The sequence below is a fragment of the Typopeltis vanoorti genome, chromosome 5, assembly GCF_054136105.1.
Source record: "Typopeltis vanoorti isolate ZY-2024b chromosome 5, IOZ_Tvanoo_1.0, whole genome shotgun sequence".
In the NCBI taxonomy this organism is placed as follows: domain Eukaryota; kingdom Metazoa; phylum Arthropoda; class Arachnida; order Uropygi; family Thelyphonidae; genus Typopeltis; species Typopeltis vanoorti.
In genome coordinates, this window is record NC_143553.1 from 21140364 (window position 1) to 21157603 (window position 17240).

Genomic DNA, 17240 nt, shown 5'->3' on the forward strand with positions numbered 1-17240 from the left:
CGCATGAGTGTCTGACACAAGACGGGAAGAATAATTTTGAAAACCCGGATTTTTTCTAAAATAATAAATAAATAAATAAATATATATATATATATATATATATATATGGCCTCGCCTACTCCCGTTTACGGGAATAAAATGGCGTTAGCTGATTTTTTTTTTTTTTTTTTGATATATTATACTTATGGGCGCTTCTTTGGAGAAGGGTTTTATGGGAAAACTGGGGCTGGGGAGAGCGTTAACGGGGTGCGAGCCGTTCCGTCGTCTGACCATCATCGGAACATTTTCGGGATGAGTGTAAATAATTATAAAAAATGTAAAAATATAATAATAATAATAATAATAATAATTATTATTATTATTATTATGTGACACACCTCCAAGGAGTCCAAAGGCTCATCAAGGGAGAGCACCAACTCTACAACTCTGCGTCTCCACCAACTGCAGTGAACCGCATCATCTCAGGGGTTTCCAAACTACGGCCCACGGGTCAGATGCGGCCCGCGATATGATTTTATCCGGCCCACCAATTGGACTAATTTTTCAATAAGAATCAGCAAAAAAAAAAAAAAAAACCACTGGGTGTTGATAGATTTTAAATGCATTAATTAAAATTGGGTCCAAAATATATTCCCGAATATCAAAAAGTAACCGTAATCCAAGTTACGTTCTTTCTGACTGTAAAAGGTCGGTTAAAATGGACTAATGAAGAAAAAAAAATTGAATTTTACAAAATTTTACAAGCAGATTTGAAGAAATTTGCTTGTAAATTTATCTCTATTTTTGTGACAACGTATCTTTGTGAACGAACTTTTTCCCGAATGAAATATATCAAGTCAAAATACCAGGCAAATTTATCTGATGAACATTTGAAATCGCTACTTGTAATTAGCACTTCAAAATTTGAACCTGAGTTTAATAAGATTTTAAAAACACAAACACAGCTACATCATTCACATTAATATTTTTATTATACTTTGTGATAAAAATATGAGAATTTGCTGATAGTGTTCGTTGTCATTAATATACGATAATTTAATCTCACATACTCTGTAATCAGTTTTTATTTGCTTTCAATAAAACTCATATATCTAGTTGTAGAGTTTTTTTTTTTTTTACTACGACCCGCTGAACTGTGCTGAAGTACCCAATGTGGCCCTCACAGCGAAAAGTTTGGAAACCCATTCTACACAAGCAACACCTGCTGTCTATCACTACTAGCATTTTCACAGACAATCAAAAATATTCATGCCCACGGTGGGATATCGAAACAGAAAATTTTGTCCGCTCTCAGGGAAAATTGTGAGCGTATCAAGAATAATGGATTTTAGAATAGAGAATGGGAATCATTATTACGTAGACATCCCAATGGAGTTAAAAACACTTGTATATTTCAAGAAAAGCGGTTGTATAAATAGTTTCAAAAATTAGTTTCTTTAACAAATCTACTTTGCGTGTGTGCGTGCTCGCGCGCGCTTGTTGGATGTTTTGGTATGAATGTATCTCACGAAGAATGTTGTTCGCTGACACCACTGCAACTATTTAATGGTTGTCGTTTGGTGAAGGTTGCTGCGCCAATGGTGAGGTATTCGAAGTAAGTAGGCCCTGAATAGTAGAATATCGTTAATCAACTTGCAAATCCATGAGAAAATGTTGAATTAAAGTGTTTAATAACTCAAGCGTAAGTCACAAGCTACTGTAGTACAGGTAGAATCATAATACTAATACTGATAGAAACATGATGGTTTATGAATTCTTTAATAAATTAATCTACTTTTAAATAAAGAATCCAGCTATGTTTGCACTGTTATATATATTCATGCCAGTGTTAATTCAATCCAGAACATTCTGTATATTCAGTGGATTTAGGACATCCCTTTAGGAGGCAGTGTGTTTTCTTCACTGAAATAAATAAAAACGATAGTACATTTCTTTCTCCAACTACTCTCTTATTTGTCACACTCTTGGATTCCCCCCCCCCCTCCATTCCTTCCACTTGTTTTACTATATCAAAAATCCATTCATCACCTCTAAACAGCTTCAAGATGCATCATGTCCTTAATCTTTTGTCCGCTATGTAGATATGTAGACATGATACCCTTTACAGGTATCATGTCTACAGATCATATTCATAAGTAAATTCCACATTATTATTTTCGTTTTCTACTTTTGCACCTCCTTTCAAGTTTCTTTTGTCTCCTTCAAATCTTGGTAACTTGATCTGAGTGCAGTAATCTAGATGTTGTCTTTCAGGGCCTTAGAACCACCTCTGCTGGTCAAAATTCTTTTCAGTATTGCAGTGTTCAGGCTTAAGTTTTCTTGAAAGCTTTACAGTATGTCCCTCGAATGTCAAATTTCTGTCCACCATTACCTAAAGATTCCTTGCTTCCTCCAGTACATTTGCACCAATAGAATATGCAGCCCTCCTGTTCAAGTAGAAATCTTTTAAATCTTTATTATTATTATTATTTTCTCCTTAAAAAGATTCTTATCTCAGGCCTGTATATTTTGGTTTCACTAGGTGTAAATCAAAACTTAAGATGAAGTTTTCAAACAAGCAAATGTGGAACAAGATATATCTCATTTTCATGTTTTTGTTAGTAAAATATATATATATATATGAAAATTTAATATAAAAAGTAGGTAAACTAATGACCCTTACAGGCTCATATGTGCTTCCATACTTTAGGGGAGGAAAGGGGGATAAACTTTTTCTAATAATGCTGATCATTAATTTGGAGTGACAAATTCATATGAGAGAAGCAGGTATGTTTATTATTATACTCTCTATGAAAATAATCAGAGTGATATCTCAATTGGGCAGAGTAATATCTCAAAAAAAGGTCATTTGTGGAGTACTGTAAGGATCTGTTTTAGGGCTGTTATTGTTTAACTTATATTTTAATAATATTGGGACAGGCTTAACTGGGGATATGCAGTTGTTTGCTGATGATGCAAACACCAAGCGATTAAAAACTAAACGAATTTATTGAACTTACTAATATTTCACTGGTGTTTTACCCAGCATCATCAGAGCACAAATTAGAACTGTGATGATCACTTCACTAAAACATTAGCAACAATTCAGTTTGTGACATGGAATTCATGTCTTAACAAGGTGCTCTCTATGGGCTATTAACTGTAAAATTAATTTGGAGGAGTCAGGATCTTTGGTTTCATAATGACTGTCTGCCAGAACTTTGGCAAATTAATGCAACCATACTTGCTGAGGTTGGGGGAGTTTCATCCTATATGAAAGAGTATCCAGAGTATGTTCTGCCAGTCCCAATTTGCCATGAAAATGATCACAGATGTAATTTTTGTGTGCTTCAAGGCAGATGTTAACTCATGTGCTTTTCTCTCCAAAGCTGGCACCTTGTTAGAACATTAGTTTTATGTCATTTACAAATTGAATTGTTTCTAATATTTTAGTGCAGTGCTTATCACCATTATAATTTGTGCTCTGATGATGGTGAGTAGAAAACTAGTGAAATATTCTTAAGTTCAGTAAATTAATTGATTTTTTCATCTCTTGGTCTTGCTTATACCATGAAACACTAATATGAATAATCAACATCACCTAAGTTGAGAAGAAGTGTGAAGAGCAAGCAGATCTTGTGGCCTTGCAGGAGCTCAATAAACTGTATGAGTGGACACATGAGTGGTGCTATCAGTTTAATGCTGCGAATGCAATGTCTTGAAATTTGGTAGGTAAGGTTGGGATGAAGAATATGCATTTTATTATTATGTAACACTTCCTGGGAATTCAAGGACTCATTGAGGGAGGGCACCTACTCTACAGCTCTCTGTCTCCACCACTTAATCCAGCAACTACACCAATGCCATCTACCACCCACCACCACTAGTATTTTCACAGACAATCACAAACATCCATGCCCCATGATGGGATTTGAACCCACAGCCTTTTGGCTGGAGAGCAGATATGCTAACCACTTGGCCAACCAGGGCAGCATTTTCTCCATTTAATGGAAAAATTTTGAGGGAGGTGGAAGAGATGAGAGATCTGGCAGTGATGGTGGACAGACTTAAAGTTTAGTGGTCATACTGCTAAAATTGTAAGACCATCACAATGGGTTATGGATATAATAAGGAAGACCTTGACATATAGAAGCAAAGATGTATGGTTCCCTTATATAAAGCCTTGATCAGACTGCATATGGACTATTGTGTACACATATGGTTGCCTGGTTTTTCAAGAGGAGGAGGATATATTAGAGTCCAGAGAAGGTTCATTAAGTTGGTTTCAGGTCTGTGGAAAATGTAGGATATGAGGATAAATTGAGAGAATGCAACTTGCAGAGTTGTGAATAGATGCAGAGAGGTTATAATTGAGACATATAAATTGGTGAGGGTGGTTACCAGGTTAAGGTCCAGATCTTTAATGGTATAAAGGGAGACAAGGGTAGAACAAAAAGCTGTCCTTGGTAGCTGTATAAGGAGAGTGATCAAGAGAATGAGGGATAGGTTCTTTGCATGGAGAGTAGTTGATGAGTGAAATGCATTTCCTGAAAGTGTGGTGAGTGCAGAAACTGTGAATAAATTTAAGACACAGTTTGATGATTTTTTGCTGGGCAGTGTGGACTTTCCACAATTGTCTTTTGACTCCATGGAGGTCTGATGTTCATAATAATAATGCACATATCCTTAGATAATTCATTTCATGCATTCACTAATGCCATGAGAAGAATCTTTACAGCACATGCTTTCTAGCTGCTCTCTTACTCAGATTCCAGAGATGACATTCCAGATCCTGCAAAATCTGTAAAATCTCACTTGTATCTATGCTGTATGATCCCTATTCCTGGAAGGGTTGTACATCATTTATGATGCAGTATCATCCCTTTTAATTTTGAATCATTGGCAAACAATTTTAACTATCTAAAGGAACTCCAATATCATTAATATACCAAGCTAAACAGCAATGGTCCAAGTACAGAACCCTGTGATTCCTCACCTGTCATCCTCTTTTTTTTTTAACTCATCACCTCTATACTTCATCTGAATAACAGGTATTAGAAAATAATCTCTTATCTATATCAAAAGCCTGTTTTACATACCCATGCCTTTGAGTTTGTATAATACCCTTCCATGCAGGATCCTTTCAAATGCCTTTTCAAAATCAAAAAAGCAATTTGGTATATTCATTCTCCTTATCTAACTCTGCAGTTACTGTTTTATAAAATTAGATAAAATTGGCAATAGAAGGCCTACCTTGACTGAAGTCATACTATCCTCTGTAGAGATTCAAGGTGCTATCTGTCCATCTCTGGAGGCAGATCCTAATAAGCCCCGCCAAAAAAAAGAAAAAAAAAAAATTATGGACTTCTCAAGAGCTTGCTGTTAATTTGTTGTTTCATTTCAATTCAAACTCTACTCTTGTATAATGGAATTATCTTGTACAAACACTCAACTTGAGATTCAAGTGTTAAATAACTATGTCAGAGATACAAGAAGCTGAGGAATGTGATATGCATTTGAAATTTTAAGTAAGGATGATTTTAATGAGGCTTTGAGGCTAGATTGGGATATTATTATTATAATAACCTCCATGGAGTCAGCAGACTCATTGTGGGAGGGACCACTTAACTAGCAACATGTCTTGCATTGAATCTTGAAATAATTCACAATCTTTACTCCGTGCATTTGTAACATTCTCTGGTAGTGTGTTCCACTCGCCATCCACTATCCATGTAAAAATCCACTTCTCGCACCATATCTTTACATAACTTCCAGGAATGATCTCATTTTCTGTCCACCTCACTTTGCACTCTTTTTATAATCCCTTCAGTATTTATTTGATAAAATCCATTAACTTGAAGTTCTCTGCCCTATGAACTCTTTTCCTGTTATTCACCAAACTCAGCAATCTACATTCCATCAACTTCTCTACATAACCATCTCTCCAAAGTCCCAATATCACTTTTGTGATCTGCCTTTTGATCCACTCTGTTTCCATATGCATTAAAAATTAGGTGACCAGATTTGAGCACAGGAGTCCATGTGTGGTCTGACCAATGTCTTATACAGAGATACCACAATCTCCTTATTGTTATATGTCTGTGTACTTTTTATCATAGTAGGAAGATGATGTGCAGTCTTTGCAGCATTGCAGTCTTCCCTTGGAACTTTAGTTCACTGTCTTCTATCACCCCCCAAGATCCCAAATCTTATCCACTTCCTGAAGCACAACTCTGCCAATACAGCATGCAGCCTTAATATTAAAATTACAACAGCATTCATTTGACCAAGCCACAAGTCTATTCAAATCTTCCTGTAGAGCAGCATTTCCCAAACTATGTTCCATGGAACACTGGTATTCCGTGAAAAATTATGAAAATTAATATAAGCCTGGAATGGTTTTAAATATTGCGACAAGTTCAAACATATTTTAAAATCAGGTGCTATTCATTTTGTGTGTGGATTGTGCTATTAAGTCCAGAGTGTGCTGGCCTTGACTCGGCCAACTGCGGTTGCCGACACCTCCGAGCACAAGTGAAGTACAGAGGTATCTATTCTAGGAAACATGTGGCCACAAACAAGGTCAATGCGATTTGCTGCAGCCAGCCATGCCTGTGGTGTGTGCTGTTGCATTTTTGCGATGCGATATAGCCTGCTGCGGCGATAGTGTGCGCTTAGCTTTACATTGAATATGAGACTGATGATACTCGACTCTGACCAAGGTGTTCTGTTAAAATTTCAGGATTTGTGAAGTGTTCCATTATAGGAAAAGTTTGAGAAACCCTGCTGTAGAGAATTAACATAAGCAGTACTCCTGATAATTCTACCTAACTTTGCTTTATCAGCAAACATTGCAGATCTCCAGTCAATCCACATGAAAATCATTAACACATAAGTTAACAGTAGGGAGTCAAGAACAGAATCCTGAGGCTACTGTTTACCTTCCTTTTCTGAGACATTGCTCCATCATACACAACTTGCTGTTATCATTCAGAAAGTCAGTCTTCAATTCATTTAATTAGTCTATTATCCAATCCAATCTTCTGCAGCTTATACACTAATGTGTCATGGTAATCTATCAAATGCCTTTGCAAAGTAAAAAAAAAAAATCATTTTACATGAATCTCCTTTATCCAACACATCATCACCTTATTATAAAATGTAAGTAGATTGCTAAAACAAGACCTGCTGATGATCATAAAAAAAACCTATGTGCATCAGCTCAGTCCTGTATTCTATTCCTAACAAGTTTCTCAGATACCTTAACTATAACTTGCAGATATACAGACTGGTCTATAATTTGAAACTTCTTTACTAGAACCATGCTTGTGGTTCACCATCTTTCTGCTGCTAAATATAGGCCAAAGGAAAAAAGAGTATGACCATTGCAAGATGGAAAAAACAGTGAAACTGGAACAGGCAAATGCCTAATCTTTAATAATAAGAAGAATAACAGCAGAAATAAGACCTCTATATCTTACACCTGATTTTTACATCAGACATCTTTTTGTACTTCAATATAATGGCTGAATTAAAGCTTAAATTCATCCATTCATTTCTTGTCCAAAGATGGTGATGAAACCCCTAATTAAGGGTTTTAGGCAGCTTAATACAGCCAGCTTGCTGCTACTCTGCTGCATTCTCTAAGGGTGAGTATTTTATATCTGTAGATATGCATTAGCAGAGACTGGTTTGCCTATTTCGAGCAATAAAAACTGCCCAGTTTCTGTGAGGAAGAAACCCACCACTTCTGTATGAGACTGTCTAACTCACCTTTTAATTAAAAAGCTGTGAACTGTCTAACTCACCTTTTAATTAAAAAGCTGTGAACTCAAATCGAAAAACAAAATGGATTGATATGGTTGAAAACCTTGACGTCATACAATCAAGTAGAAAAGTTGGAATCTTCTCCAAAAACTATCCCCAACTAATCTACCTAAAAGAAAAAACATAACGACCTCCCCCTGAGAAAATAGCTAATCAAATCATTAATATGTCAAGGGGCACCTAGGGATCATGAAAATACTAAGAAAGTTAAGAAAGAACTTAGAACACTAAAAACAAATGCTCCTACTTTTCACAATATGCCTCAATCTTTACTATAGATGAAGTAAAAACCATCATAAAAGATATCAAAGTAGGTAAGGCCCCAGGCTTCGATGGTATCCATCCTGAAGTTTTGATTAATAGCCCATCCCAATTTTGATTAATTGGGATGTTTGGAATGACCAATCATTCCAAACATCCCAATCGAACAAGCTGGTTTTAAAGAAAAACGTGGTTGCTGTGATCAAGTGCTCACTTTGACATCATACATAGAAGCTGGATTCCAGAAGCAAGAAAAAATATCAGCAGTCTTTCTGGACCTAACAGCAGCCTATGACACACTATGGCATTGAAGGTCTTATATATAAATTTCTTAGTATTGTTCCATGTAGACAGACTGTGCACTTAATTTCCTCTATGCTCATGGAACATTTCTTTCAAGTTATGTTAGGAAATAAAATGTCCTGACAACGAAATTTTAATAATGGTCTTCCACAAGGGTCACTATTGGTGCCCTTTATAATCTATACACATACGACTTGCCTGCTACCATCTCATGCAAGTTCTGCTATGCTGATGACACTGTAATTGTCATTTGACACAAAAATGCGAGTCAGGCTGAAGAGATAAAAAAAGATCTGAAAATAATAGGTGAATATTACAAAAAACAGAGGATCCGGCTCAATCCAGACAAAACAGAAGTATCAAGCTTTCACCTTAATTATGAAATGGTTATTTTTGACCACAAGAACTATAGGAAAGATTGACTTCTATTTGGATTTGTAGGTCAGATTTATTTCAAACTAAGTTATACCAACTAGTTTTGCCAACTAAGCTGTTGGCTTTGTCAGGGTAAAAGATATATTACTATTACTATTATTACGGGCAACTCCAGGGAGTCATTAGACTCATCGAGGGAGGCCCCAAATCATATTCATCACAACTATTTGACATTCATACAGTATCTATCATACCTCGCCTTAAACTCATTCACTGTCACAGCATCTACTACAGACTCAGGGAGCGCATTCCACTCATTCACTACTCTAAAAGTAAAGAACCCAGCTCTAACACCTTTACTAACCACACTTTTACCCAGTTTCCATGGATGTCCCCTAGTCCTCCCACAACCAGCCCTGTTCTCAAAAATATCTTCTGAATTAATTTTATAGAAACCCTTCAGTAATTTGAATGTCTCAATCATATCTCCCCTCCTCCGCCTATCAACCAATTTTTGCAACCCACAAATCCTCAACCTGTTCTCATACGGTTCATTCCACAGACCTGCTATCATCTTGGTCACTCGCCTCTGGATCCTCTCCACCTCCTCTCCATCAAGAAGAAACCTAGGTGACCAAATCTGAGCACAGTAGTCTAGATGGGGTCTTATCAAGGCTCGATACAGAGGAACAATAACCTGCTTGTCTCTGCTTGTCAACGTATTCTTCAGCAACCAAGTGATTTGATGAGCTGTTTTGGTCACTTTTGCAATGTGTCCCCTAAATTTCAATTCCTTATCTACCAACACTCCTAAATCTCGTGCCTCATCAATTTCCTGGAGCAGGGTTCCACCAATGCAGTAAACTGCCGCCAATCTTTTCACCCCAAAATGCATAACCTTACATTTTGCCACATTAAACTGACATCCATTCTCCTTAGCCCAGACCTCCAATCTATCCAAATCATCCTGCAAAATTTTGACGTCATCTGCATTCACTATTGCCCTACCCAACTTCGCATCATCCGCAAACAAATGAACTGTTCCTCTCAGATCATTTCCTATATCATTTATGAACAAATTAAACAGCAGTGGTCCAAGAACAGATCCTTGTGGCACACCACTAGTCACAGGCCGTCTTGTGGACTCTACTCCCGAGTAAACCACTCTCTGATATCTCTCCGTCAACCACCCTCCTATCCATCTCACCAACCCTATGTCCATTCCCATATGCTGCAATTTACTGATTAGAATTCCATGTGGAATCCTGTCAAAGGCCTTGGCAAGGTTCAGTAGAATCACCGTAAACCCATTACCCTTATCCAGTTCAGCCGTCACTGTGTTATAATACGTGAGCAAGTTACTGAGGCATGACCTACCCTTCACAAAACCATGCTGTCCCCGATACAGTATCCCATTTTCTTCTATCCAATCTTGTATTTTCCTCTTGACTATTTTCTCTAAGACCTTGACAGTGATTCCTGATATGCTAATCGGTCGGTAATTTACAACAGCAGTCCTGGAACCACCTTTCTGCAGTGGAACTATTTTCCCCTCTTTCCACCCGCTCGGGACTAACCCAGACCCGAGACTCAAATTAAACAAAATGGTCAAGGGTACTGACAATTCTTTAGCTGCTTCTCGTACAACACGAGCTGGTATACCATCCAATCCCACAGATGTATTGACATTGAGGTTATGCAATAGACTACTCACCTCCACTTCATTAACCACAATTCCCGTATAATCTACTGGTTTATTCGTTTCTGCAATGTCACCACCTGGATGATATACTTTTGCAAAGTGCTCACTTAGTAACTCAACTATCTCAACTGATTCAGTTACCTCCCTACCATCGGCATTCTTTAAAATCAATCTGCCATGTACATTTTTCCTTTTACTTGCTACATATCTAAAAAACTGTTTAGGATTCTCTTTAGCCTGCATGGCCAATGTTCTTTCGTAATCCTTTTTTGCTTTTCTTACCACACTCGTCACCCTTCTGGCCTGCGCTTTATACCGTTCATGTGCCTGCCGGTCACCCTTCTCCCTAAATTCCCTCCATAGTTGTTTCTTTTTTTGCAACTCAAACTTAATGGTGTTATTCATCCATTTAACCCCTACTTGATTTATTATTCGGACTCTAGGTATACAGTCAGCCATTGCTTCATGCAAGCACTTCTTAACTACCTCCCATGCACTATCAACTTCTAGTCCTTGCATAATAAACCTTGCAGTTGTACATGCCATGGCACTGAACCAATCAAACTCCTAAGCTTGTCATACTTTCCCGCCCGATAATTCCACATGTACACTGTCTTAATTGAAAATTCTACACCTTTAGCCACCTCCCAAGTTAAGACCCTATGATCACTCTCACCGATTGGTGGCAATGTGGTCATATTTGTTACAGCCAAATCCTCAGATGTAATTACTAGGTCAAGCACTCTCTGACCCCTAGTATTTTCCATTACATGCTGTCGCAGATAGTTATCCCTTAATAACCGCATAAAATCCAGTTCCTTCCTCCCGTGTGTCCTCTCCTCACTCCAATCAATGCGACCATAGTTGAAATCTCCCATAATAATCACCCTCCTTCCACCCATTTCTTCTATTTGCTTGTGCATACTGTCACCACCATCTTTTCCATCACCTGGTCTATAGCAGAACCCAATTGTATATTTAGTTCTGCTAGCCACAATCTCACACCAAATGGCCTCAAATGTGCTCTTTTCTCTATCCTGCAATTCAACTTCTATTCTCCTTGGCTGGAGCTCATCAGCTATCATCAACAATACTCCTCCCCCCATTTTATTCTCTCTGTCATTCCTGAACACACTATACCCATCACATTCAATCCCACTAGCTATATCATCATCTACAGTCAGCCATGTTTCACTAATACCTATAACCTGTGGTCTGGAAGTGCCAACCATGGCCAAAAACTCTTCCTTCTTGTTCCTAATACTACTCCTAGTATTAGTGTACATGAATTTAAGACCCCCATTAGCCCCAACCCTACCTTGATGCCTTATATTAACTATCCCACTCTGATTTGTTGTCCTTATTTGCTCTGGCATATTATATTCATTCTTACATTCAACTGCCTCCATAAGGACTGTATCTCTACCCCCCCCCCCTAACAAATCTAGTTTCCCTGAATTTGCACATCCACTACATTCAGCAACACTTTCTAAAGTCTTCTTACACCGTAACCATTCAAATGCAAGCCATCCATCTTATATAGATCCTTTCGCCCATCAAACTCACTCCACACATCCACAAATTCCACACCACTCGTCATACATAACCCACGCATAAAGTCATTTGCAATTATAGCCCTCCTTTTAAACATTTCACTGTCATACCGTGGCAAAAGACTAATCATTCTAACTCTCTCACTCTTTTCTTTTGCTACCTCAAACAATTCATTCAGGTCTTCTATCATTTCCATTTTATCTCCTTTCAAATCATTCGTACCTGCCACAACAATCATTTCTTTCACCTTTTCCTTTTGCTCTCTAATAGACGCAGTTACGTCCTTTATGGTCGCACCAGGTTGGTACGATTTTGTCAAATCCTCTGCTAACACACCTCGTACTAACGAGTCTCCATACAGCACTATCCTTCATTTTGTTCATGTTCACATTCATACGTCTATTTTTCCTGTCATACCTTTTATTATTGGTTGGTTCATTCAGTCTACTTTTGTTCATGCACTCTAGCTGCTGTTTTGCTCTTTCTATCGCACTATTCAACAACGCGATCTCACTCAATGCATCTATCTCATCTTTTTTGTTCTCTGAGAAACCATTTATACTATCATTCACACTCTCACAATTTTCATGTACAACCTTGCCGTTTCTTGTCATATCCCTATTTCCTTCATTCTGAAGGTTGACAAATATCACACTCACGATCCGAAATACACTTCAATTCCGCATTCTCCCTACATTTTCTACACACATTCAATCCTTTATTATCATCTAACCACACTCCGACCGCACTCCGCAAAGCGTACATTTCACAGCTAGTACACTGACGCATTTCTTTTATGCTACCGTTCTTTGATAACGATGGCGAACCTTCATTACTGGCTGCCATTTTCCTACGCACAGGTACCATATTTATCTGTAACGTGTTTTGTCAAATTAAACGTTATAACACACCAAAAATAGACGCACTAAAATACGCAAGGCAAACAAAACAAAACTACACAATATTAAGTAATTTGTATCGATAACTGAAAATGATACTTATCTTATCTGTAGCTTGCACGAACACTACTCATTACGAATTCATCTAGCGGCGACTTCCCGACATAGATTATGTTATAAAACACTTTAGTACACTAACCACGTTAATAAAGCTCTAATAATATACTAAAATTAAACACTTAAGTCCATTAAATTGAATCCAAAACACCAATAAATCAACAAAAAACACAAATCTCTCAGGAGCTCTCCGATAGCACGTCCGTTCACCAGCTAGCCTCGATATAGCACTGTTACAAAAAACAGAAGAACGCGTATATCACACGCATAGAGTGTGTATGATCTCACTTGTTGTTATAGAGGAACATTCTATAATTTGTTGCAAAATTTAATTCTGGCAAGTTTAAAGATCTGATGAGGTCTTCCAGATTTCAGGCAGAATTAATCCTTGGTTTTGTCTTGAACGAAAAACTGTTGTGGCTTCTTTTATCATTTGGGAGTGGAACTCCTCTAAGTAGGGCATGGAGCTTTTGTCCCATTCTATGGTATGGTTTGTCCTAGAGAAATAAAAGGCTAACCCTGATTCGTCTTCTCTATTATTGTTTACATTTCCTATGTGTTCCTTTTTCCTGATTTTAAGACTTCTAGAAGTCTGGCCAATATAGTTCAAGCTGCACGAGAAGGGGATGTTGTAGACTCCAGCATATTTGTAAAAAGGATAAAAAGTTTGGAGATCTAAGAATTAGTGGATGGTCTTCGAAGGTTTGAAAGCTACTCGTATTCCATGTGGCTTGAGGACTCTGGCAATCTTATTGGAAACTGTCCCCATATACGGAATTACAGTAGTGGAATTATAATGTAATGTCTTCAGGCTGTGTTTGTGGGGGATCACAGAAAAGTATTTTGTGGATCAATTTTCTAGGATAACCATTCTTTGTAAGGTTATTTGATATCAGGGAGAGTTCATCTTTGAGGTCTTTATCATCTGTTGTAATGAGAGAGGCTCTATTTTTTAGCATGTGTACAATGCTAGGTTTCTGAGAAATGTGGTGTGAAGAAGTGAAGTTCAAGAATCGACCTGTATTGGTTGGTTTCCAATAGACTGTAAGGCTGATGCCTCCATCTGTTTGTTTCTTAATTAAAGTGTCCAGAAATGGTAATTGGTTTTCTTTCTCAATTTCTAAAGTGAATTTAATTTTGTGGTGCAAAATGTTGATCTTGCTTAGAAACTCGAACAGATCCTTTTCAGTGTTTTTCCAAACAATAAAAACATCATCCACATATTTCCACCACACTGCAGGTCTAGGGTCTAGTTGAGATAAAATTTTACTCTCAAATTTCTCCATGAAGAGATCCGCACAAGGTGGTGAAAGAGGGCTTCTTATTGCAAGGCCTGATAATTGTTGATAAATAGTTTTATTCCATAGGAAAAAGTTGGATTTTAAACAATGATGGAACAGAAAAGTGATGTCTTGGGGGGAAGAGGCTTCTTAAAATGTCGATTACTTCCTCTACTGGAATGTTGGTGAATAAAGATGTAACATCCAGGCTTGCCAGAAGATCTGTATTGGTGATCTAGATGTTGCTTAATTTCTTCACGAAATGTTGTGAGTTACGTATGTAAGCATCCGAATTGCAGATGTGTGCCTTAAGGAGACCTGCAAGGTGTTTTGATAATAAATAAGTAGACAAATTAATTCCGTCGACAATGGGGCGTTACTGTATTCCATTTTTGTGGACTTTGGGAGAACCATATAGTCTCAGCTTTAGTGGATGCATTGACTTTAATCTTAGTTTTAAGTCTCTTTACCAGCTATCCATATTATGTAATAAATTGTTGGTATCATTGTGATTCTTTAATGTGGGGTCTGAATCTAAAACACGGTAGGTAGATGTATCAGAACAGTAACTTAGTTCTCTTTTCTTTGCAATCACTGTGTTTAAGATCACTGTAGAGTTACTTTTATCGGCTTTTAAGATGATGATTTCTTTATTTTTCCTTAACTTGAAAATAACTCTTTTCTCTAGAGGAGTGATGTTTTTGTTGGGAGCTCTTGAAGAAGAGAAAATGATACTACTTTTTAGTCGGAGATCATTAGCAATGGACTCCGGTAGAACGAAACTGCTTTTCTATATTCACTTCTGGTATACTCACTTCTGGTTTTGTTAAAACGTGATCGAAGAAATTAAAGATGACTGTGTTATCCGGCAGACTAGGTATTGACTGAAAATGTTTTTCGTAAAGAACATTAAATTTTTTAAAGTCGACATCATATGCAATATATTATTATTATTATTATTATTATAATAATAATAATAATAATAATAATAATATATTGCATATGATGTCGACTTTAAGAATTTGATCAGGGGTAATAGCAAAGTTGAAACCTTTTTAAAGTATACTCACTTCTGGTTTTGTTAAAACGTGATCGAAGAAATTAAAGATGACTGTGTTATCCGGCAGACTAGGTATTGACTGAAAATGTTTTTCGTAAAGAACATTAAATTTTTTAATTTGGCTTTGTTTGCTGATTGAAAAGGCCTTGTCATAGCTATTATTTTTCATTCTATCTAAAAGTGACCATAGGTTTTGGTCAAAACTGCTGGAAATATCTTCATAAATCTGAAAACATTGTGTATCTATTTGGCTTAATTCAAATCTAATGTTTTGTATCTGCTCAAGTAAAAGTGCCAAAGATGTTTTATAATATATATGCTTAGCTCATCTTGAATGGAATCGTTCTTTCAAAATGAGAAACTTAGGAATGATATTATGGTTCTTGCATCTCTTCAAAAAAGTAAGGTGATTTAACAGTTTGGCATTTTTGCATTTAAGTAGTTCAAAACGATGTACCTGGTGTTTTATTTCCCCATGGAGGCTATTTCATAATGATGAAACGGTTATTTTTGATCACAAGAACTATAGGAAAGATTGACTTCTATTTGGGTTTGTAGGTCAGATTTATTTCAAACTAAGTTATACCAACTAGTTTCGCCAACTAAGCTGTTGGCTTCGTCAGGGTAAAAGATATATAGATGTAAGACCACTTAAACACTAAAACTGTTACACTAAAACTGTAAATGAACCAAATATAATAGCATTTTTACAAAAAACAGAAGAACGTGTACATCACACGCATTGAGCGTGTATGATCTCACTTGTTGTTATGGAGGAACGTTCTATAATTTGTCACAAAATTTAATTCTGACAAGTTTAAAGATCTAATGAGTGTCTTCCAGATCTCAGGCAGAATTAATCCTTGGTTTCTATTTAAGTTTTGTTTTGAACGAATAACTGTTTTGGCTTCTTTTATCATTCGGGAGTGGAAATTCTCTAAGTAGGGCATGGAGCTTTTGTCCCATTCTTTGGTATGGTTTGTCCTAGAAAAATGAAAGGCTAACCCCGATTTGTCTTCTCTATTATTGTTCACGTCTCCTATGTGTCCCTTTTTCCTGATTTCTATTTTTTAGCATTGTACACATGCTAAAAAATAGAGCCTCTCTCATTACGACAGATGATAAAGACCTCAAAGATGAACTCTTCCTGATATCAAATAACCTTACAAAGAATGGTTATCCTAGAAAATTGATCCACAAGATACTTTTTTGTGACTCCCCACAAAGACAGCCTGAAGACATACATTATAATTCCACTGTTGTAATTCCGTATACAGGGACAGTTTCCAATAAGATTGCCAGAGTCCTCAAGCCACATGGAATACGAGTAGCTTTTAAACCTTCGAAGAGCATCTCCCAATTCTTAAGATCTCCAAACTTTTTATCCTTTTTAAAAATATGCTGGAGTCTACAACATCCCCTGCTCGTGCAGCTTGAACTATATTGGTCAGACTTCTAGAAATTTTGAAATCAGGAAAAAGGAACCCATAGGAAATGTAAACATTAATAGAGAAGACGAATCAGGGTTAGCCTTTCATTTCTTTACGACAAACCATACCATAGAATGGGACAAAAGCTGCATGCCCTACTTAGAGGAGGAGCTCTGCTCCCGAATGATTAAAGAAGCGACAACAGTTTTTCGTTCAAGATAAAACCGAAATAGAAACCAAGGATTAATTCTGCCTGCAATCTGGAAGACCCTCATTAGATCTTTAAACTTGCCAGAATTAAATTTTGCTACAAATTATAGAACATTCCTCTATAACAACAAGTGAGATCATACACGCTCTATGCGTGTGATGTACGCGTTCTTCTGTTTTTTGTAAAAATGCTATTATGTTCGGTTCATTTACAGTTTTAGTGTAACAGTTTTAGCATTTAAG

The 17240-nt window shown here is 36.9% G+C and overlaps 1 protein-coding gene across 4 annotated transcripts in view; it reads left to right on the forward strand.

The window, feature by feature from the left end:
* Nucleotides 1-1215: 1215 nt before the first annotated feature.
* The window catches only part of Dus4 (Dihydrouridine synthase 4), a 308706-nt gene continuing 292681 nt past the window's right edge, over nt 1216-17240 (forward strand). For all 4 annotated transcript variants that reach the window (XM_090392282.1, XM_090392279.1, XM_090392280.1 and 1 more), the window contains exon 1: nt 1216-1594. In XM_090392282.1, coding sequence (XP_090248408.1) covers nt 1494-1594 — 101 coding nt within the window. In that variant the 5' untranslated portion in view covers nt 1216-1493. The remainder of the gene's footprint in view (nt 1595-17240) is intronic.